This window comes from Biomphalaria glabrata, chromosome 2, assembly GCF_947242115.1.
Source record: "Biomphalaria glabrata chromosome 2, xgBioGlab47.1, whole genome shotgun sequence".
Lineage (NCBI taxonomy): Eukaryota > Metazoa > Mollusca > Gastropoda > Planorbidae > Biomphalaria > Biomphalaria glabrata.
This window is the reverse complement of record NC_074712.1, coordinates 62,498,757-62,523,874: the sequence shown is the minus strand read 5'-3', so window position 1 is coordinate 62,523,874 and position 25,118 is coordinate 62,498,757. Positions and strand designations below refer to the sequence as shown.

The following is a 25,118-nucleotide window of genomic DNA, read 5'->3' as shown; positions in this document are numbered from 1 at the left end:
GAAGATTAATGAGGAATGCTATGCAGCCCCAGCTGTGCCCTGTGATAACAGCTACATTACAAACACAATCTGTTGTTTGTTTTAAGTGATGACTGAAAAAAGTCTTAGATTGTGTTTTGTTTTCTTTTGGATGTCTCTTCCCTAATGCAAGACAAATGTGACAATGTAGCTGTTGCTTAGTTAAACATTTTTATAGAGAAATTTTAAAATATGCTTAAAAGAAAAACATTAAAAAAAAACAACTAATGATAATAAAAAATAAAATTTATTTCATACAAATATTTATGAACAGAAATGTATAAAGTAATCATTTTGGAATGGACGGAGACATTTTTCTTTAAAATAAAAAGTTTTGTATATCACAGAAAATGTTTCAATTCAAAATTGTATACAGTTTAGAACAATGAAATTATCCTTCTCATCACTGACCCACACAAAAAGTTCTGTTCTCAAAGTTTGATGTACATAAAGGACTAGGGAAAAACAAAATGTCCGATTAGTTTAGCTGCAACAAGAGAGATTTCAGGAGCCGAGCTTCAAAAGCCACAGTGTTTCTCCCAGGATGCATGGGCTCCTCCTCTAAAGGCTGCTCTATGACGGCCTTGACCTCTCTTCCATACACTGAAATGTTGAACAAAACAAAAGAGTGAATTTCAATTTGCACCAATCATTTTAAAGAAACATCTTCACCTCAATTTCAGCAGTCCTTTAGTATATTGGACTCAATGCAAAGTTGTTAGTTGGCAATTTAAATAAAGGGAAAGGGGGAGATTTTAAGTCTTAACTATTCTGTGCATTTCCCAAAACCTTCACCGGGAGAGGTCTGAGTCTTAACTATCCTGTGCATTTCCAAAAATCTTCACCGGGAGAGGTTTGAGTCTTAACTAGCCTGTGCATTTCCAAAAATCTTCACCGGCGAGGTCTGAGTCTTAACTATCCTGTGCATTTCCAAAAATCTTCACCGGCGAGGTCTGAGTCTTAACTATCCTGTGCATTTCCAAAAATCTTCACCGGCGAGGTCTGAGTCTTAACTATTCTGTGCATTTCCCAAAATCTTCACCGGGAGAGGTTAGAGTCTTAACTATTCTGTGCATTTCCCAAAATCCCCACCATCTCTTAAACATTGTAACAGACAGGAAAGTCAAAAGTATCTGCCACAAGCTGTAGGTATTGTGTGGGAGGCCCAACCTTGCAACTAGTGCTTAGAAAAGGTTGTTGCTTCACATCCCGTGTCTTAAAATACTTTCAGACACCAGATAAGGAGACACAAACATAATGTTCAGTTGGTTCCCATTCCATTTTGTTTTTTTTATTTGATTACTGCTAAAAGTTTTGTCTTTTAGAAATCTCTTGTCAATTCAATATTGTGATTCAAACATAGAAATATTCTTGTTAGATTCTATATCATTATTCATATTTCAACATGTGGATATTTCGTGCTTTATTCATTAATGAGTGCGTTGCATAAGAGTAAAAAAACGAGGGGTCCACTAAAATCTATCACTGCAATTGAGAATAATCTCATTAAAGAAACAAACAAAATCCAACAGCCCATTAGTATTTAGTTTGCAGAGCAACTTTGAAGCAGACATAATGTAGTCATGCAAAATTTAAAGGAAATGCACTGTGCATAGTATCACAGAGTAGTTACATTTTTTGTGTGTATGTTCTAACACATTGTGTGTTTGAATTCTGAAAGAACATAATAAACTGAAACAATAAAATTGATGACTGCAAATTTTAAACAAATACTCTTGAGTTTAATGAGATTAGTTTAGGAAAAACAAGGCTACAAAACATGTTACCACAAAAACCCTTGAATAAATAAATAAATAAATACACTTGTTTTGTCTTATATGAACTAGTCATCTCCCATTACTGCCTACATAAAGTAATAAATTGTATTAAATATACAAGTGAAAAGTTTTAAACCCAACTAAAAAGTAAGAGTAAGCAAAAGTTACATTTTCATGGAAGAATTTTTCTTTAGAATAGAAGACACTTCCTAAGCATATCTATTTGTCATGGAGTCATTCTCTGGGGATGGGGGGGGGGGGGGGGACAATGTGAAGAGTCAACTTACTTTCACAACATTCTAGAAATTGAATACATTCACTGAGGACTGTGTCTCGGATCATGATCATGTGTTTGGCCATGTTCTCAATCAGAGACAGAAAGCAGCACTTGGCGTAGAACCAGGTGTCTGTTCCGAGTTTCTTATTGTAAGGCTCCAAGCTCTTAATAACTCGTGAGATACCAAACTCATAGTTTCCTTTGGCGCAGTACAGAGTCCTTGAGAAAGAAGATTTATACATGGCTTAGAAAGATGTATATGAATCAAAAGGGGGCATGATTTACTTATCACATTGAAACATGGATTAAAAACAGTTATGTAGTAAATCTTAGGATGTAAGGTTTTTATTTTTTTTGTAACGTAAAAGTCTTAGATTACAATATAGCACATTGCAGTGTAACCGAGTTGTTTATTTTCTGCATGTGTCTAGCGTGTACTAGGACAAAGTTGCTGTGTTTTAGATTCAACTGTATAAATACTTGAGAGTCTCAAGTCTGACACAGGCTGAAACTATATGGCCAAATCCCAAATTGGGATTATTTTTTAACTCTTTCTCTCTGTAATTATTTACCACATTCTAGTGAAATCAACGTTGGTATCGTAAGTTAGGAGAGAAAGAGTTAATTTTGTTTATATTAGTTTATCGTTTTAACTCATTTGTTATGTCTGTTATTTTCAAAGCTTCTTGAGCCTACATTATGCTTGTTAACAGAGCTGTATACATCTAATTTTTATTATTATTATGTTTTTCTTTGAACAATTTTTTACTTGTATTCTACAGTCTACTTATTACTCTAAATCTTAAATTTACATTTGATTCAAACATCTACATATTTCCAATGCGAAAAAAAGGCTAGTCAAATGTGGCAATAAGTCTAGATTGTTATTAAAACATTTCAATCAGAAGATGTGGGATGTGTGGCTGGAGGCATAAACTGCTTGGAAAGGGGGGGGCTCAAGCTCGAATCACAACTCGAGCTAAGTTGTGTTTGCTGAGCACAGAAACTGTCTCCCAGACACCCCTCTCTGCCACAAGTCCACCAAAGAGACTGGACAGATTAATCCCATGAGGAAGCTGATAATTGTCATTAATCCTAGTTTGTGTAGTAATGGCAGGGCTAAATTTTGGGAGCTCACTTGGCCATAGTGATTGAAATGTGACCATAGCTATCACAAGGGGTCAGATCCTGGTCAACAGGTGCATGGGAGAATAATACTACTACAGTTATTTGAGATGTGCAAGTGAATTTTAGCTAGTTGGGGAGAAACATTTTGAGAGAGTTAGTTGGTGACTGTAGCTGGAGTTGTGAGGAGTGTTTGGAGTTAGAGAGCAAGTGAGGAGATAGTATCTCTATAAATAACTGCTAAGTCAAAAGTGAAGTGACTAACCCAATGACTAAGTTAACAATACATGAATGCTACGTCAAAAGTGAAGTGACTAACCCAATGACTAAGTTGACAATACATGAATGCTTACGTCAAAAGTGAAGTGACTAACCCAATGACTAAGTTGACAATACATGAATGCTAAGTCAAAAGTGAAGTGACTAACCCAATGACTAAGTTAACAATACATGAATGCTAAGTCAAAAGTGAAGTGACTAACCCAATGACTAAGTTGACAATACATAAATGGTAAATCTTCTTGTCTGGTTCCTCATAAGCAACTTGCTCTTCCTCTTTTTCAATTTTCCTCATGAGCTCTTCAGCCTGAAACATCAAATTAGCACTTGCTACTTAGAGAGTGTCATCTCAATACATGATGTGTCTTAACAGTAAAAGTAAAAGCAGCAAAAAATTATTCAAAGTAAAATGAAATGTTTGCACTCCTCGCTTAGGTTTACACAAAACTGTAAAGTTCTTTTTTAGAACACAAGATTAATGTGAGGTCAGACCTGTAGCCTGGCAACGAGCTATTGGTCTAACTCTGTCCACAGGTTGTGACATCACAGGTCAGTGTGGAGGCCTTGTATAACAATTGGTCTCACTTGGTCGCAAGCTAATCACAGTTTTACAAAATTTTTTTTTTTTCCTAGCCTACTGTCGCAGATAAAACAGTAAACTTTTTGTACCTTGTTGTTGAATACAGAGTGTGAAAGTAGGAATAATGAACCCTAGTTAAGAATGACCAGAAGTACAAACTTATGACAGAGCTAGAGTTTAGTGAATTAACTAAGTGACCATGTGGAAGTAGGTCAACAACTTGACTTGATACTTCATAAATAAAACTTAAATGATACATAAAACTTCACTTAGTATAACTTCAACTAATAAAACTGTAACTAATGGACCCGCTAATATCACAAAACGTATAACCATTACTAATCGAGGACTGAGCGACGACCATCACTCTACAAGAACTACTGCTATGCGAGGACCCCGTCTAACTGACTTTCCCCTAATTTATACTCAGATAATTATTTTAGTAACTTTGACCTTCTAGAAGCTGACGTGTGCTATTTTTTCCCTTAACCTCTTTCTTTGATTGGATATCTAAAATTAACTTGTTTATGCTGGACACTTGCACTGGTTTGAACTCGCTTCTAGAAACTGGTCGAAATAGGTCACAGACTCGACTCGTGACAACATATATATATAGAGATAGATAGATATATATTGAAGCTAATTAAGAAGTCTGTACCAAGTGTTATGCAAGATATATATATTGAAGCAAATATGCTCATTGTGTATATCAAGGCAGTGTGGATTCTATTTATCTATCATGTTCATAGTGATCGTCTTTATCATATAACATGGATAACAGTTTTAAATGGCATATCGATATTCAAAGTAATATAAAAGTTATCATTTTCTGCCTTTTTCAGTGAGTAAACTTTTTCAAGTTAAGTAAACATTCATTGAAAAATAATTTTTCTACATTGACATAATAACAGTGACTCATAGATAACATCAGCAGAAAAGAGGAAAAAAGAAAGCTAATCTTCGAGTTACTTACTTCTTCATTCTGACTTGTCATGATGTATGAGACGCACAAGTTAGCCAGCACAATGGCGCTCACACTCAACAACTGAAACAAACAAAGTTTACTGGAATCAGAACAATCTGAACACCCTCTCTACAATCAGAACAATCTAAACACCCTCTCTACAATCAGAACAATCTAAACACCCTCTCTACAATCAGAACAATCTAAACACCCTCTCTACAATCAGAACAATCTAAACACCCTCTCTACAATCAGAACAATCTAAACACCCTCTCTACAATCAGAACAATCTAAACACCCTCTCTACAATCAGAACCATCTAAACACCATCTCTACAATCAGAACAATCTAAACACCCTCTCTACAATCAAAACAATCTAAACACCCGCTCTACAATCAAAACAATCTAAACACCCGCTCTACAATCAGAACAATCTAAACACCCACTCTACAATCATAACAATCTAAACACCCTCTCTACAATCAGAACAATCTAAACACCCTCTCTACAATCAGAACAATCTAAACACCCGCTCTACAATCAGAACAAGCTAAACACCCTCTCTACAATCAGAACAATCTAAACACCCGCTCTACAATCAGAACAAGCTAAACACCCTCTCTACAATCAGAACAATCTAAACACCCTCTCTACAATCAAAACAATCTAAACACCCGCTCTACAATCAGAACAATCTAAACACCCGCTCTACAATCAGAACAATCTAAACACCCTCTCTACAATCAGAACAATCTAAACACCCTCTCTACAATCAGAACAATCTAAACACCATCTCTACAATCAGAACAAGCTAAACACCCGCTCTACAATCAGAACAATCTAAACACCCTCTCTACAATCAGAACAAGCTAAACACCCTCTCTACAATCAGAACAAGCTAAACACCCACTCTACAATCAGAACAATCTAAACACCCGCTCTACAATCAGAACAATCTAAACACCCTCTCTACAATCAGAACAATCTAAACACCCTCTCTACAATCAAAACAATCTAAACACCCGCTCTACAATCAGAACAATCTAAACACCCGCTCTACAATCAGAACAATCTAAACACCCTCTCTACAATCAGAACAATCTAAACACCCTCTCTACAATCAGAACAATCTAAACACCATCTCTACAATCAGAACAAGCTAAACACCCTCTCTACAATCAGAACAATCTATTAACACCCTCTCTACAATCAGAACAATCTAAACACCCTCTCTACAATCAGAACAATCTAAACACCCTCTCTACAATCAGAACAATCTAAACACCCTCTCTACAATCAGAACAATCTAAACACCCTCTCTACCATGCAATACTGGGTTTAATATTATGCAATATAATATTATACATACATTGCCTATAAATTCTGATTTTCAATAATATAATTAAAATTTAATGAATGGTTTTGCAGAAAAGAGCGTCATATGTGAATGGTGTAGAGGTGTCATAAACAACACCATTCAGGAAGGCCTGTTAGGTCTACATGGGAACTATACTATCTTAGATGTTATATTTTATATTTACTTTCAATAATCAATACTTAGAAACATTATAAGTGGATACCTACATTCTCATAGTTTTTCTTGACATTTGATGAATACTTAGGAAACATTGTAAGTGGATAGTGATAAACTATTGTACTTGTTCAGGGTTTATCCTATACCTACATTCCCATAGTTTTTCATGATATTTGATATTTTAAATTTACTCTTAACAATGAATACTTAGGAAACATTGCAAGTAGATAGTGATAAACTATTATACTTGTTCAGCTATACCTACATTTTCATAGTTTTTCTTGACTATTGGCTCGTAGAACCCGGCAGACTCTTTGTATTTGTTCTCCTGCATGAACAGAACATGCGCCACGTTCAGCTTCCAGGCGTCGTGTTCATTACAGAACTCAACAGACTTGCGGAAAATTTTTTCCACCTGCAAGTAGTTTTCCATATCCCAGTAGATTTTAGCTTGCTGCATTAGTACTGGAATATACCTGGTACCATAAATAAAACAAACAAAATATTTATATAAGTATAAATGACATTGGTGCTAGAATATGCTAAATACCATAAATAAAAGAAACAAAATATTTATATAACTATACAAGAAATCAAAGTTAAAATTCAATAAACAGATGAAGTAATCTTCCTGTAGTCAATGGTTACTTAAGGTGACGTGGCCAGAACAAATGAAGAAATCTTTCTGTAGTCAATGGCTACCTTAAGGTGATGTGGCCAGAACAACAAAAGTAATCTTTCTGTAGTCAATGGCTACCTTAAGGTGACGTGGCCAGAACAACAAAAGTAATCTTTCTGTAGTCAATGGCTACCTTTAGGTGACGTGGCCAGAACAACAAAAGTAATCTTTCTGTAGTCAATGGCTACCTTAAGGTGAAGTGGCCAGAACAACAAAAGTAATCTTTCTGTAGTCAATGGCTACCTTTAGGTGACGTGGGCAGAACAACAAAATTAATCTTTCTGTAGTCAATGGCTACCTTAAGGTGACGTGGCCAGAACAACAAAAGTAATCTTTCTGTAGTCAATGGCTACCTTAAGGTGACGTGGCCAGAACAACAAAAGTAATCTTTCTGTAGTCAATGGCTACCTTAAGGTGACGTGGCCAGAACAACAAAAGTAATCTTTCTGTAGTCAATGGTTACTTAAGGTGATGTGGCCAGAACAAATGAAGTAATCTTTCTGTTGTCAATGGCTACCTTAAGGTGACGTGGCCAGAAGAACAAACTGCTTCTATTTTCCCCAACTGATACCCACTATAGTTCATTGTAAAAATGGGACATCCTAAAAAAAAACAAAGTACAAGCTTGAAGTCCTTAAACCCGAGACTTCTGGTTTAGAAACCAAGAGCATTACCACCTGGCCACCTCAGACCCATTATATATTTTTAAGTTAACAGTGTAGCTTCTTATATTAATCCTTGATTTAAAATTATGCTGTTTTAATATTACTTTATTTATATCTAATTTCTATTTCGAGAAAGAAATGAGTTAAATTATACATGCGGCATTAGACATATTGAACAGATTATGGTGGAGACAAATAAACCAACCTCTCTAAAGCCTCATCATATTCATTGACAGCCCTTTTCACTGCCTCGTCATCATGATTCTGACGAGATTCTTGAACCTGACAGTAGAATAAATTATACTTTGATATAGGATAGAAATTGATTGGTCTTTTTAAAGTATTCTACAAATTCTTAGCATCACATGACTCTGGGAAAAAAAAAAGGGGGTGGGGTTGTTTGTTGTTTTTGTTGCAAGCTTAGAATACTTTTAATTAAGTACATTATCAGACATTCCTTAAATCTTTGTCTTTAACTCCTTCAGTGCAGTGCTACTTAACCAGCGCTGGCAAGTGCGGTGTTCCTCTCAGCGAGTGACTTGTATCAATGTCTTTTTAATGGTACCTTTTTGTTGAATACAGAGTGTGAAAGTAGGAATAATGAGCCCTAGTTAACTCTAGGCTGGAAGCCTCCCTACTTTTACGTCCTTGAGGGACTCAAGCAGATGTAATTTGCTACATCCCTATTACCATTGGCTCATATCCCTAGACGCTCAGGTAAGGGGCATATTTTCAACACATCAGCTGTGCAGGTGTCAACTCTAAAAAAGGACGCTTGAGGAACAGTGTGTAGATATTGACATGATTGTTGGGGCTCTCTTCCTTCCCATCCAGTGAAACGGATTTAGACCTATAGCATATATAGGAGGGGGGAGGGGTCTGTGCTTCTATGAAAAGAAAAAGTAAAGTTCCCCTTTCAGACCTTGTGGTCTATAGGGCAGATGATGTGAAGGTCATCTGTTTATGTGGCCTATGGTTAACGAGGGTGTCATGTGGCCAGCACAACGACCAACAGCCTTTACTTTTCCCCAACTAGTGTCAGGCACCCATTAGAGCTGGGTGGACTCAGAGGCGCCCAAAGATCCCGAAAATAAAAATCCCAGGTTTCAAGCCCAGGACTCCAGTTCGAAAGTCAAGCGCTTTACCGCTCAGCCACTGCACCTCCGTGCTTACATTCTCCTCTAACGACCATTTCCACCTGGGTGCCATATTGAGTATGACAAGCTTTCTCCAGGAGGCATTTTTTTTAAAAATAAATTCATACTGTAGTTGTTTGTTTTCTAGTATTAGATATGAGTGACCAGATAATTGGGGAAATGTTCAAAGAGGTTCTGAAGAGAAAGACATGAAGTTAGTCACTCACTTGTTTGGTCAACTTTCTCAATGTTTCTGTTTGTTTGGTGGCCATTTCGTCCAGCTTCCTGTAAGCTTCTTCTGGGGACGTTTGTCTTGTTATCACTGCTTCCAGAAAGTCATACAAGTACTGAAAGGTCAGAAAGTGAGACAAAGTCATACAAGTACTGAAAGGTCAGAGTGAAACAAAGTCATACAAGTATTGAAAGGTCAGAGTGAAACGAAGTCATACAAGTACTGAAAGGTCAGAATGTGAAACAAAGTCATACAAGTACTGAAAGGTCAAAGTGAAACAAAGTCATACAAGTACTGAAAGGTCAGAATGTGAAACTAAGTCATACAAGTACTGAAAGGTCAGAGTGAAACTAAGTCATACAAGTACTGAAACGTCAGAGTGAAACAAAGCCATACAAGTACCGAAAGGTCAGAATGTGAAACAAAGTCATACAAGTACTGAAAGGTCAAAGTGAAACAAAGTCATACAAGTACTGAAAGGTCAGAATGTGAAATTAAGTCATACAAGTACTGAAAGGTCAGAGTGAAACAAAGCCATACAAGTACTGAAAGGTCAGAGTGAAACAAAGTCATACAAGTACTGAAAGGTCAGAATGAGAAACAAATCATACAAGTACTGAAAGGTCAGAAAGTGAAACAAAGTCATACAAGTACCGAAAGGTCAGAATGTGAAACAAAGTCATACAAGTACCGAAAGGTCAGAATGTGAAACAAAGTCATACAAGTACTGAAAGGTCAGAAAGTGAAACAAAGTCATACAAGTACCGAAAGGTCAGAATGTGAAACAAAGTCATACAAGTACTGAAAGGTCAGAAAGTGAGACAAAACTCATTGTAATTTATAACATAATTTTTTATCATTTTAATAATGAAGATAATAAAAAAAAAGGTTTATTTTCCAGAAGGAAATAGGCTTTATAAAAATCTAGAATTTTATATAAAGGTTTAGCAAAACTAGAGCATTGTTTAAAAACAATTAATCTAAAGTAAAGTAAAAATAAATCAGTTATGGACCAAAATATCAATCTCTTGGGTTCTAAAAATTAAAATAAGCAAAACTGTAACAAAATAAACAGCCAAGTCAAAGAATACAGTGAAAAAAAAATTCGTCTATGGAGAAAAAGTTATGATCAATGGTCAGAAGCTAAAATGTTTCATAAATTTCAAAATGGATTTTTTTTTATTCAAATGTAACACTCTATCACAGGGGTTCTCAACCTGTGGGTCGCAACTCCTTTGGGGGTCGATTGACCATTTGCCAGGGGTCGCCTAAGACCATCGAAAATATGGATTGTTATAGTCTACCCTACAATTCTGTATTTGTGTAGGGGGGGGGGGGGTCGCGGCAGAGTGGGGGATGGTAAAAAGGGGTCGCCGAGCTTAAAAGGTTGAGAACCGCTGCTCTATCACTTACAGGTGTGAGATATTTATACGTTAGATGAGCATTTTCTGCTAAGACATCAGCGGCTAGATCATAGTACTGAAATTATAAATAAACAAGAAATTTTGTTATAAGTTCATGAATTCATATTGTATTTTGTGTATTTTAATAATAACTTTAAAACTTTTCATTTCTAATGACAGCAGACAATATAATTATTTTGCATTAAAAAAAAAATATATATATACATTAGGGGTGCACCGGATAGTACTTTTTGATATCCGGCCGGAGCCGGATATAACCGGATAGTACAATTAGATATTCGGCCAGAGCCGGATACCTACATGACTCAAACAGCTCGTTTTACTGAAGTTTTTGCAAATCTTCTATATAACATACCTATATTCATATTATTTTGTTATTTACATTCTTACTTTAAACTCTATCACTGATTGATAAATTAAAATGAACAGCATTTTTTTTTACAGATATGCTTATCATAAACTAATCTTTGTAACATGAGATGGTGTGTGCGTATGTATTGTAAAGTAGAATGTGGGATAACTCATGCAGAATATATAAACATATATGTAACTAATGTAAATCTTTCAAAGGTAAAGTTCACTCTTGGTTTTATAGCGTAAATCTTTCTTAAGTACAATCTAAGTTGTATAGTGGGTAGATGTTTGTGTTCATGTATTTGACACCATCAACTTGTCATTAGGCTCGTGTTTTAAAGGCCACAAACCGCTTCTGGTTTGTATCTAATACAGATAATGGCTTAGTAAATATCTTAAGTACAGCAAATTTGCAGCCGTATGCTGACCATTAAATTTTGTACAATGCAAAACATAGCTGCTTCGGTCAAATGACTCATTCAACCAATGGGCAGTTAAACCAAAATATGATTCGGTGGTATTATCAGCTGTCCAAGTGTCCGTTGAGAAAGCGATGCTTTTAGCATCAGATAGCATTTCACGAAGCTTTGAGGAAATATATATATCTGGAATAACACGTTCTGTAAAATATTTGCGACTAGGCACAGTGTATCTTTTCTCCAGTACTTTTAAAAGTCCAATAAATCCTGGATTCTCAACTACTTGGTAAGGTTCCATGTCAGTTGCAATCATCTTTGCTATGGCCAAGTGAATGCGTTTAGCATTATCACTATTAATATCCCACAATTTAGCTTTGTCTAAGACCTCTTTAATCCCTGGTTGCTGCTTGTGTGTGAGGCTTGACGAATCACTGGAGCTCGTAGACGTACTGGCACAGGCAGTGATATTACTTGATGCTGATTTCAATGCAGTCATTTCGTTGAATAAGTCTGGGTGTTTCGAGCGTAGATGACTAATCATAGTGGTGGTTGAGAAGTCTTTAGGTTTGCCTGGTTTACCACGTGACATTACTATTTTACAAGCATTGCAAACTGCTTTAGAGTTGTCCATTGTTTTGACATTAAAGTAACGCCATATAAGTGATGACTTTTATCAGCCATTATTATTGTTGTCCAATTTACTAAAGGCCCTATCAAGCCACTTTAATACCCGTGGCTTGTGTAACAAAATACTTGTAGGGATGTGTCCTGTAGTTCAGCGCCCTAATTGACATTTCTCTCCAAGTAAACAAACTTAGTGTCATCATCTAGTGACCTCTAGACAGTGTCAATATGTCTTAACAATTTGGTTTGTGGTCCAGACCCTTTGACAACCTATCTCATAATAAACAAACTCATACCAGATTAACCTTATAGAGATTTGGCTTGTAGTCCCGCCCCTAATAAAAATTCTACTCCAAGTAAACAAACTCAGTTCCCTCATAAGATGTGACCTCTAGAAAGTGTCAACACGTTGACATCTGGCTTAATGTGGTCAGCTGCCTATCCGTGAACTCAATGTTATGGACTAAACAAACAAAAGGAGGTGGGGGTGCTCATCTCTACCTCTGGAGTTATACTCGCACATCTAGACAGATTATCAGCGTGACGTAGTTAAGGAATATTACGTGTTTAGAAGACCACTCAAAGGTCAAGACAAGCTTTTAAAATGTGCCAGACATCGCTGCTACGTATGTAATACGAATTTATAATGTAAAGTCTAGTCCACCCCCCCCCCCAATAACAAACCTAGTTCCCTCGTGTGACCTCTAGAGAGTGCTTACGTCCATCGTATCTGACTTGGGGTCACCTGTCAATCAATGAACTCAATGTGATGGGCTAAACAAATAAAAGGGGAAGGGAGTTGTTCATCTAGAAATATACCTGGTTACATTAGAGGTGTGGCTCTTGTAGTCCAGCCCCCCCTAATAAAGATTAACTACTAAGTAAACAAACTCAGTTCCCTCGAAAGGTGTGACCACTAGAGAGTGTCAATACGCTGACATTAAACCTACGTCCATCGTATCTGACTTGGGGTCACCTGTCAATCAATGAACTCAATGTGATGGGCTAAACAAATAAAAGGGGAAGGGAGTTGTTCATCTAGAAATATACCTGGTTACATTAGAGGTGTGGCTCTTGTAGTCCAGCCCCCCTAATAAAGATTAACTACCAAGTAAACAAACTCAGTTCCCTCGACAGGTGTGACCACTAGAGAGTGTCAATACGCTGACATTAAACCTACGTCCATCGTATTTAACTTGTGGTTACCCACCCATAAAAAACTCAATGTGATGGACTAAACAAATAAAAGGGGGTGGGAGTTATTCATCTCTACCTCTGGAGATATACCCGCACAGCTAGACAGACGTCTGGTCAGCATGACGTAGTCAAGGAATGTAGCATTTTAACATGTTAACTAACTTACTCAAAGGTCAAGACAAATTGAAAAAAGTGCCAGCCATTGCTGCTCTGTATGTAAAGCGCATTTATGATGTAAAGTTTCATCTCTATTTATATTAAGTTATTAACACGCCTTGTCTTTATAATAAACGATGTTTGGTGCATATTTTTAAGCACATTATTTTGTTTTCATATAAACATTAATACATTCTATAACAGACAGTAATGGAACTAGGTCCACTTTATGCATATTAAATTATGTACTTTTTACTATCCGGTTTACTATCCGGTAGTGATATCCGACCGGAGCCGAATAGCACCGGATAGTAAAAAATGCCGGATATTCGGCCGAAGCCGGAGCCGGAGGGACTATCCGGTGCATCCCTAATATACATATAATAATGGCCTCCTTCAGTTGTCAAAGGACTATGGATCATCTCATGGAAATGAGATGAATGCCTGGGCATTAGCTGTGGTCAAAACGATGTCACCCACACATCAGTAAACTCTCTCCACGCAGCTGATGTATCCAAAGGAACGGCAAGTGCCAAATACAGTTCTGAGTCAGCAGCATGACAGGCTCTGCCAGGGTGTTGCATTGGGTGCTGCAAATTGCCTAAGGGTCACCAGCTCCTGATTCTTCCTCAGGGTTGACTCCAGAAGCCTTTCCTATGACTGGGTTTAGTTGCAAGGCAGCAGAGGCTTGAATTCAGAGTTTTCCTTCTCCTAGGTGGGTAGCCAGCTATGGCTAATGAGCCCCCTCCTGCCCGAAGTTTACTGGTTTAGGCGCCAGTTATTATATAAAAATAATAAAGCATTATAATAACAAAATTGTATACCTCATATTTCACATACAGAAGCAAGAGATTGCCAAATGTTTCTGGTGGGAAGGGATTCTGCTGAAGTAGGAACTGCATTTTGGTGAATCCCTGAGTTGGCAAGCTTTCCATGTTCATCAGTGCTTGATTGTGTAACGTGACAGCATCTAGTTCTTCCTCTGAACGGGGCGGCATATCAGTCAATGCTTCAACAGCAGCTTCATCTAAGACAAATAACGTATTAAATACAGGAGCACATCAAAGGTTTGTATTTATTGAAGCAACGGACTACATCTTACAGAGTGAGAAAGTGTTTTGAAACTTAAAATTTAACAAAAGAAATTTAATTATTTTTTTTAGCTGATTTAATAAAATATCTGGCTTGATGAAAGAGTGCAACAAAGTAAAGCTGGTACTATTTATTGATTAGTGATGGAGCATAAGTTAAGACATTTAGTCCAACTATAGTTACAAGCACAGCCTAATTATATAAAACTAGTCAACCCATGAAGGAAAACCTATATAGAAAATTTAAAGAAACTAATGCAGAAAGAGTTTACAAAAAGTATATGAAAATTAAACACTTAACCCAAAAAGTAAGCAGACAGCTGCAGAGTGAATACATAAACAATGTAATATCTAAAGATAACAACAAAAACCTATGGTCATACATTAAGTCTAAGAAAATGGAAACAACAGGCGTAGCGCCATTAAAAGATGAACATAACATAATACATAATGATAATGAAACTAAAGCAAACATTCTAAACAAATACTTTGCATCAGCATTCTCAGCCCCAGGAGACAAAGACATATTACTGAATTTGAACCAAGTAGACAACATAGAAGATATAGTAGTACAAGAAAATGGAATTAAAAAACTATTAGCCAACACCAAACCAAATAAAGCTTCTGGACCTGATAGTATTCCAGCTAGATTACTCAAAGAACTAAGTAATGAGCTAGCCCCAGTGTTCAAAATACTCTTTCAGGCTTCACTTAACCAGGGCAGAGTACCAAAGGACTGGAAAGAAGCTAATGTCACCCCCCTATTTAAAAAAGGAGAAAAATCTGACCCAGGAAACTACAGACCAGTATCACTTACCAGCATCACATGTAAAATCCTAGAACACATAATATGTAGCAACATCATAAACCACTTAGACAAACATAATGTCCTCACACCATACCAACATGGCTTTAGGAAATATAGATCATGTGAAACACAACTAATAGGACTAATTGATGATTTTTCAAAAGGTTTAGATAATAGTGAACAAATAGATGCTATCTTACTAGATTTTTCTAAGGCTTTTGACAAAGTTCACCACCATAGTTTGCTTAAAAAATTAAAATATTTCGGCATTAATGGTCCACTGCATCAGTGGATTAAAGACTTTCTGATAGGGAGAGAACAAACTGTAATAATAAATGGTTCTAAATCAACACCGATAACAGTAAACTCAGGTGTACCTCAAGGAACAGTCTTGGGTCCACTACTATTTTTAATTTACATAAATGATTTACCAAATTGCATTACTTCAGGAACAAAAGTCAGATTATTTGCAGACGATTGCATAATATATAGAACAATAAAAACAACACAAGACACAGATATTTTACAAAGAGAATTAGATGAATTACAGAAATGGGAATCAAATTGGAGCATGTCTTTCCACCCAGAAAAATGTCAGTTGTTCAGAGTAACAAAAAAACTAAAACAAATTAATTCCACTTATCTTATTCATGGCAAACCAGTAACACAGATTAAAAACGCAAAATACCTAGGTGTTATAATAAATGAAAAACTGTCATGGAATCCACATATTGATGAAACTACAAAAAAATCAAACAAAGCATTAGGATTTATTAAAAGAAATTTCTATAAATCAAATAAGAACATAAAACTAAAATGTTATTTAACCTTGGTTAGGCCAATAATAGAATATGCATCCTCTGTTTGGGACCCCTCAACTCAAGAAAACATTAAGAAACTAGAACAGACACAAAATAGAGCAGTGTGATTCATAACAAACGAATATTCACATTTGACTAGAGTGACACCTTTAGTAAAATCACTAAATTTAGAAAGCCTACAGGACAGAAGGCTCAAAAGTAAAGTAGCAATAATACATAAAACACTGAACCATAATCTTCAAATACAAAAACAAAATTTAATAAAATACTCTGAAAGACACAAAGATAAAGGCACATTCCTCGTCCCATATGCTAGGACAAATTTGTACAAATACTCCTTCTTCCCTAGTGCTATTAGAGCATGGAATGGGTTGCCTGAGCTAGCCAGGAAAACCAGTGACTTGGCAGAATTTAAGTCATTGGTTAATATGCATGACTAAATGCATGACGCGTAGGATCATCTTCTTTTTTGAAGTAACGTCTGTATTATATAAGATAAGATAAGAAGGATACGTCACTATTTTGCAGGGCTGACCTCAGGACAATGCAACCTATGCGACCGCAGTGGGTCTCGCACTTTCAAAGGACCCGTGCTAATTCTAGGATGAAAATTATTAAATTAAGCCATTTTATAACTTATAACAGATTTTTGCAGCCTTCTGATTTACCAGGAGCTCCTGGAAATCTCCCGAAATTGCAAAATATATGAAAAAGTCCTGGAAATCTCCGGAAATTATTAAAATCTTTTCAAAACTCATAAAAATCTCTTGAAATATATAGACAAAAAAATTGTCATTTTGGGGTGTCATACAATTTGGAAAACATCAATCCTACGCCCAATAAAAAAAAATCGTCATATTGCAATACCCATAATTGTAGAATCTAGTGAAAGAAGCATCGCGCACCTCAAAGCTGCTGAGCCATGAAGAGAATTATATATAGAGATAATCTAAATGTATAAATGTATTTTTGTTGTCCTGGAGAAATGTTAGAAAATGTAAATATAACTGGATATTTTTTAAACCAAAAACCATGCTGTGGTCAGAGAACCAAAAACCATGCTGTGGTCAGAAAACCAAAAACCATGCTTTGGTCCGAGCTTTTCTTAGGTTCACCCTACATTCTTCATTCTTCATTATTATCTCTCAGTAAAATAGTTTATTCTAATACTTATATATTATTAAATTTATTATACTTATATATTATTAAATTTATTAAATCATATATTATTTTGATTTCTGAAAACAGACAACTAACAATTTTTCAACTGATACTCCATAGCCGCCTTCAAGTTAAATGCCTCTATGAGAGCTGTTTCATGTAATGTCATAGAGTTGCCGACACTTCTGACATCAATGCCTTCTGTGGTCATGCCCACACTCAACTCTGTGAAGGCAAACATCAAAAAATAGGAAATCAAAACATGAATGAAACAAATCTTGAGGCCTAAGAAGCACAATCTGAAACTATCCATCGAGAAGAGTTATCTACCTGGATGTTCTCGTATACCACGTTCAATGATGTCTGCTATGTGCTTCAAGGCCGGAGCGTACTGCTTCAACATATAATGACACAGGGCTATGTTGTAGGACAGGTCAGCCTTGTAGCCCACCACTTGCATAGCGCCAACAAATTTATCACAAGCTTCGTCATAGCGTTTCTCCTAAATAGAGGCAAGGAATAAGTGTGTGTGTGTGGGGGGGGGGGGTATTTTTAATTCAGTAACATACATTTTAAAGATTCAGAAGCAGTTTTTTTAATTCAGAATAATTATAGACAAGTTTTTAGGTTAGAAAGATTTAATAGAAGTTTTTAGCTTCCAAATGATTAAATAGTAAGTCAATAAAAAAAATAAAAAATATATATATCTTTATATAATATAATAAAATATAATATAATAAAATATATATCTTTACCATAATCTAATTCCTTGAATCTTATCTAAACTAGAATGTAAAATATTTTGAAGGTCAAGTTCGATGGCTTGAAATGAAAATAAAAAAGCAATCCCTATATAACACATACACACACACACACCTAGTTGGTTCTTTCTTACTTTATACAGTAAACAAATAGCTTTCACTTACACTGTCTGCGATACATAATGTGCATCTCCTAGAGGGATCATGTCTCCAACCAGGAAGTTTTGAAACTGGTCAATATTCACAGCATCTATGCTCTTCTGACACAGAGAACACTATGCTGGCTCAGACATGTCACTCGCATGCCAGATGGAAGAATCCCTAAAGACATCCTATACATAGAGCTTGCTGAGGGAGTCAGACCCAAGGGCTGCCCAAGACTAAACTACAGAGATGTCTGCAAGTAAGACAAGAGAACCACAGGCATCAACCAAAGTATGTGGGAGGAGATAGCCCAAGACTGGACAGCATGGAGACAAACTGTACATGCTGGTATGAACTTCGCCGAGAGCAAAAGAAATGAAGCTGCATCAGTCAATAAAAAGAAAGCTGCCCTATCAGCCAGCCCTAGGACAGATGCATATGTATGCACAAAGTGTGGCATACTCTTCTGCTCCAGAAGTAGCCTGATCAGTCACTCCAGATTCTACCCTGTCTCAAGACAAAACCAAAGCCAGTGACTCATCTGGGCACATCCATTGTCTTCCAAGACAGAAAGAGCCATACTTTATACAGTAAACACCACACACACACAGAAAACAAATATCTTACTTTGTATAGTAAACATCCAAAATTGATTTCTGTATCTGGGTCATCAGCTGGACATTGCTCCACCAAGCTCTGCACAAGAAAAAAATTCAACAGAAGAAACGTTATAGTGAGTGTGACTGATCTAGCTTCTGACTTCACCCTTTACTTCTACTGATCTATTGACCAAGCTTCTTTAGACCTTTTGATCCTTCAAATAGGTCTATTGACTTAATACCAATAGTTCAGCAGATCCTTCTAGAGGGTTATTGAACTACCATCTTTACTTGTAGTGACCTAACTTCTTCTGTATTTCAACTGGGTTATTACTTCAAGTTTTAGTGATCTAGTATCCTTCTATAGTTAAAGTGACCTAGTATCCTACTATAATTAAAGTGATCTAGTATCCTACTATAGTTAAAGCGATCTAGTATCCTACTATAATTAAAGTGATCTAGTATCCTACTTATAGTTAAAGTGATCTAGTATCCTACTATAGTTAAAGTGATCTAGTATCCTACTATAATTAAAGTGATCTAGTATCCTACTATAGTTAAAGTGATCTAGTATCCTACTATAGTTAAAGTGATCTAGTATCCTACTATAGTTAAAGTGATCTAGTATCCTACTATAATTAAAGTGATCTAGTATCCTACTATAATTAAAGTGATCTAGTATCCTACTATAATTAAAGTGATCTAGTATCCTACTATAATTAAAGTGATCTAGTATCCTACTATAATTAAAGTGATCTAGTATCCTACTATAGTTAAAGTAATCTAGTATCCTACTTATAGTTGAAGATCTAGTATCCTACTATAATTAAAGTGATCTAGTATCCTACTATAATTAAAGTGATCTAGTATCCTACTATAGTTAAAGTGATCTAGTATCCTACTTATAGTTAAAGATCTAGTATCCTACTATAATTAAAGTGATCTAGTATCCTACTATAGTTAAAGTGATCTAGTATCCTACTTACAGTTAAAGATCTAGTATCCTACTATAATTAAAGTGATCTAGTATCCTACTATAATTAAAGTGATCTAGTATCCTACTATAGTTAAAGTGATCTAGTATCCTACTTATAGTTAAAGATCTAGTATCCTACTATAATTAAAGTGATCTAGTATCCTACTATAGTTAAAGTTATCTAGTATCCTACTATAATTAAAGTGATCTAGTATCCTACTATAGTTAAAGTGATCTAGCCCAACTGACATATCTCCCATAGCTATATAGATCCAATAGCTCTATTGACCTAGCATATTTATTTATGCTCCTTTATTCAGTACAAGTGACTAAAATGTTAAAACTTCCATGAAAACACTACATTAACATGCAAGGTAGCGCTGCAGTGCAATGATTATTGCATACAAAATTGTCACTTTCCTTAAAATGTATGCTTATACATATAAACAAGAACATATCACAATCTTTAATCTCACTTTTGCTGCTGGCAGATCTTCTTCTCCATATTTAATAGCTGCTTGTAATTTTGTGATCTGAAAGTAAGGAACATAAATCACTCAGCTTTAAGAATTCAAAACACTCTTTGCAGAAAATGAATAAATAAGTACAGCCTAACTGGACAAGAATATTCACGTCAGGGAAACCGTAGAGTTCAAGATGATCAAGTTGTAATAGAAATAAGAGTAGAATGAAATGCGTCAAGAGTAGAATGAAATGCGTCAAGAGTAGAATGAAATGCATCACTTATAAAACATTAAGTAATTTTTTTTAGTAAGAAGAGTATTAGGTAAAGTCATGTTGCTAAGGCAGATTCTACTATTCTACTAAGATCATATAGAGGTCACGTAAGTGTTATTGGTAAGGAATGGGGCACTCTCTAAATATCCTGTCTGACAGGAACATAAAGGGCTATTCTTTAGGATGAAAGGGCCATAACTTTATTGACAAACCAGTTATAAAAAAAATCCTAACCCTAACTCTTTGTCTCTGTAGTGACGCTCCCAGAGTTGATTCCACCCGGGCCCTAGTGCACAGATCAACACTGGCATTGTCAGTGCTTTAACTCTTTCTCTCCTAACTGACGATACCAGCGTTGATTCCACCAGAATGTGGTAAATAATTACGGGCAGAAAGAGTTAAAATTTATTTCTAATTGCATTAGAAGCATAAAATTTTCTGACACCTAACAAATAAAAGAAAGTTATATTATAAGTTTAATCAAAGCTCATTCTGAAAGGGCAAAAAAAATAATTCCGTCCAAATGTGGAAAAATAATTCTGGAGACAAAAAGTGAAATGAAATTTTAAGAGACGGTTTTTATAATTTCATCATTTAGTTTGTTGGTTTTTTTTTTAAATTATTTTCTTCATGGAAATTTTCTTGAAGCCATGTACCTGACCCTGATATTTCGGATTATCAATCTGGCAAGCCACTTTCATTGCCTCTTGATAGAGACATGCTTTGTGCAAGGACTGGGCATAGTACAATCTGTAGTCTTCCACTTCTGGGTGAAGGACAGCAAGCTGTTCGTAGCAGTCAGAAGCATTAACAAAATCTTGAACTTGGTAATAACAATAAGCTAACAGAGATAGGGCTGCTCTGGACTGAAAAAAAAACACAACAAAAAAACTTTTTTAAAGTCAGACAGATTTATTAATAGAGATGGGCAAAAGTTTACTACAAAGTTACAAACTTTTAGTTTAACTAAAAAAAAAAATAGCCAGGGTTAAAGTTAAATTAGAAAAAAAAGTTCAGTATAAAATTGAAGTTTGGTTAAAAAAAAAATTTAATAAATTAAACAGTTCAATAAAAAGTGTGTAAACTTTTTTCAACAAGTAAGAGAAGTTGAATCACATATCCCTGTTTACTGATGATGTGATATCAATGACTTTGAGTATCAAAAAATGATGCCAATGACAACTATTTTGTCAGTCTGCATTTGAAGAGGAATTGTTAAATTGGTAGACGATAAAGAGCCATTATCTGCACTAGAAAGTATTGGCAGTAGGAAATTTTGCTCAACATTGGCGCCAAAATATGCTTCTCTGCAATTACATGAATTATCAAAGAGGAAAAAAAACTAATAAGATTGCTTGAAGCAGTTGGCTAAATTTCAGCAGCTGCTGATAATATCATTGTTTAAGTTTAAGTTTTAAAATTTAGTTTAGTTCCCATCACTGTTTATTGATAATGTATGCAAGTAAAAACTTCTCAACAAGTACAGGGAACACCAGTTAAAAAATATCTCTAACATAATATTTGTGAATAGCTTCCTACCATGAATTCAATACAAATAGATGGCTTGTTACTTAAGTTTCAACATCTTATCTTATAAATTAAACACAGAAGATAATTACATGCTATGTTTATCAATGTGTTAATGTAGTCATGCATATCTTAATTAAACAGTTGAACTCGACTAAGTCATTGATTTTCATGGCTGATACAGGCAACCCATTCTACACTTATAAAAATGTATCATAGCGTATTGAATAATAATCGTGCCTTTATCTATGTGTCTTTCTGATAAATTTATTTGATTTTTTTTGTTATTTGTAAGCTATGGTTCTACATGTTTATGTAATGTATAACAGCCCCTTTACTTTTTAGTCTCCATATCTAAAGTATCTCTTAGTTTAATTATGGTTTGACACATCAAATGTGAATATTCATTTGCAATAAATACCACAATGCATACCTGGGGTCCTGGATTCGAATCTCGGTGAAGAAATGGGACTTTGAATTTCGGTATTTTCGGGCCCCCTTAGTCCAGCCAACTCTATTGGGTACCTGACTTTACTTGGAGAAAGAAAAGTCGGTTGGTCGTTGTGCTGGCCACAAGACACCCTGCGCGTTAGCTGTTGACATAACATCATCTGCCCTATAGATCGCAAGGTTTGAAAGGGGAACTTTACTGTTTTATAACTTCTTATTAAAGTTTGAAAAGTAATAAGTAACTTCTTACCTTTGTTTCACCTTGTAACTGATGATTAAGAACTTGAATTGCTTCTGAGAATTTTTGATCTTTTATCTGCATACAATGACAAAAGTGGTCATAAATATTACAAATGAATTGACAAATATGGATTATGCCATTTTGGTTGATCATGATGTTTCATTTAAAAATCAGCCAAAAACTTTTCTCTTAACGGAACACTTCGCACATTCTGAGTATTTAGCGGAACACTTTGCTGATATTTTTTTAGAGATTTTAATTCACATGGTTTAGTGTTGATTTGTAAACTTTTTAATTATTTTTAATTGTTAATAACCACATCATTAATAAGCCAATATGTTAGAGATAAAAAAAAAGATATAATTTAAAATACCACCCCAATACTAGAAATGGACTATTTGTTAAACTGAACAATGAGAGTGAGTCAGCAGTAAAAGCCGCTACATTTTGTCAAACTTAATTGAAAGCCATAGCGAATCATTTACTGAAGAAGATTTTATTAAGGAGTGTGTCGTTAAAGCTGCCGAAGTAATTTGTCCAGAAAAGGTAAAAGCATTCAAAGAAATAGCATTAATTAGGAACACTGTGGCAGATAAAATTGCAGTCTTTGTTGAAAGCCAAGTCTATAGAAGTGGCTGTGCCAAAATTTTACAGTTATTTACCATAGTCGCATAGTAATTTTAATTAACGAAATGGTACTACAAATTTAGATAACTAAGTGACAGGTTGTATTCTATTTATTTTTGTATTTGATTGTATTGTTTCTAATTTACATAAAACTAGTAGGCTTGTTTTCCAACTGATTTTGGCTTCGGCCCTTCAGGTCAAGTTGATTATCAAGTAGATAATTACTATCATTTAGTATAAAAGTATCATAAGTATAATCTATACTATAAAGTATAAATTAAGGCATAGAAATCAAAACCATTAGCCCAATCTTGATAAAACTTGGCATAAATTTTCCTTTGGTACTTACTGAACTGTGACGTATGTATAGTAACCCTAAAACAATCTTAAGACCCTCAAAAAAAAAAAGTTGACCAACTCTATGAAAGTATTACTATTTCATGGATCTAGGCCATGTTTACATGAGAGAAGATCAAAAGGATCTAGATCTAATTTTAAGAACTACACTTTGCACAGATAGTTTTTTTACTTTGACACTTAACATGAAAATACAAAGTTTATATAGTCCATTGATTTCATTATTTAATAAAATTGAACTTCAAATTTGTGTTTCAAAAGCATTTTTACATAAATTCGTTAATAAATATGGATGTATCAGCTTAACGGGTAAACCCATTTTCGCAAAACTACTTTTATTTTCGTGGTGAAAGAGAAAAACTTAAAAGGAACATTATCTTAGTTTGACATATAATATATATATGTAGATTCTAAATCCAATCCACTAGAATAGTAATACACAAACTAAGGCCTGCAGGCTGGGGGTAATGATAAATGTCTGGCTAGTAAATTATAAGACTAAGCCACTAACTATTAATAGTAGATCTATTAACTTATTAACATTTTTAATTGATTTATCATTATCATTCATTATGATTATCATTATCATTCATTATCATTTGTGATTATTGAATATCGGTTAATTTATCTTATCTTATCTTATATGACACAGACATTACTTCAAAAAAGAAGATGATTACGTCCTATGCCGCCTACGGGTATGCTGCATGTAATGAATGTAACAATTTATTTACTTTAGTCATGCATATTTTATCCAATGACCTAAACTCCGCCAAGTCACTGATTTTCCTGGCTAGCTGAAGCAACCCATTCCATGCTCTAATTATACTCTTAGTAACTCTAATAGCGCTAGGGACTAGGGACGAACTTGAAGTGAAGGAGCCACACTTTTAGTGACTTTTGTTTGTAGTTTTGTACAAAAGTAACAGAAATTGTTTTATTCAATTATTCGGTAATTCGCAATATAATTAATATTGATTTGAATTATAAATATAATTTTAATATTCCTCTTATTAATTAAAGTCTTATTTATTCTGAATAAATTTTCAATAAATATCATCAAATTATCATTATTAGATCTATATCAACTATATCTTATTTTCTAGTCTTGATGCAGACTAGACCAACTAGATCTAGATCTAGGGAGATGTAGAGTGACTGCTAGGTTTAATGTTTGAAGTTAGAATAGTGTAGTTCTACTTACAAATCCATAAATTGTTGACGTGAATTCACCTTCTTTGATTTGAAGATGAGCCATTTTTACGGTTGTCAACACTGAGGAATGTTTTACTCACTACCCTATGTAGAAATATAGTCCTACTGTTCTAGAACCCTAGCCTAAATATTTTGAGTCTCTTCAGTTTCCACCTAGACC

At 35.1% G+C, this 25,118-nt stretch overlaps 1 protein-coding gene across 1 annotated transcript; it reads right to left on the bottom strand.

Annotated features, from left to right (window-relative positions):
- Window positions 1-246: 246 nt before the first annotated feature.
- LOC106061872 (tetratricopeptide repeat protein 30A-like) lies at window positions 247-25,099 on the bottom strand. The gene is made up of 16 exons (XM_056021835.1): window positions 24,948-25,099; window positions 22,769-22,834; window positions 21,198-21,407; window positions 20,280-20,336; window positions 18,856-18,924; window positions 17,654-17,825; window positions 17,420-17,548; window positions 14,267-14,469; window positions 10,682-10,747; window positions 9,264-9,383; window positions 8,106-8,182; window positions 6,822-7,032; window positions 5,031-5,102; window positions 3,681-3,784; window positions 2,084-2,292; window positions 247-621 (listed from the first exon to the last, which is right to left on the bottom strand). The coding sequence occupies exons 1-16, from the start codon at window positions 24,999-25,001 to the stop codon at window positions 497-499; spliced, it is 1,944 nt and encodes a 647-aa protein (XP_055877810.1). The 5' UTR covers window positions 25,002-25,099; the 3' UTR covers window positions 247-496.
- Window positions 25,100-25,118: the final 19 nt, after the last annotated feature.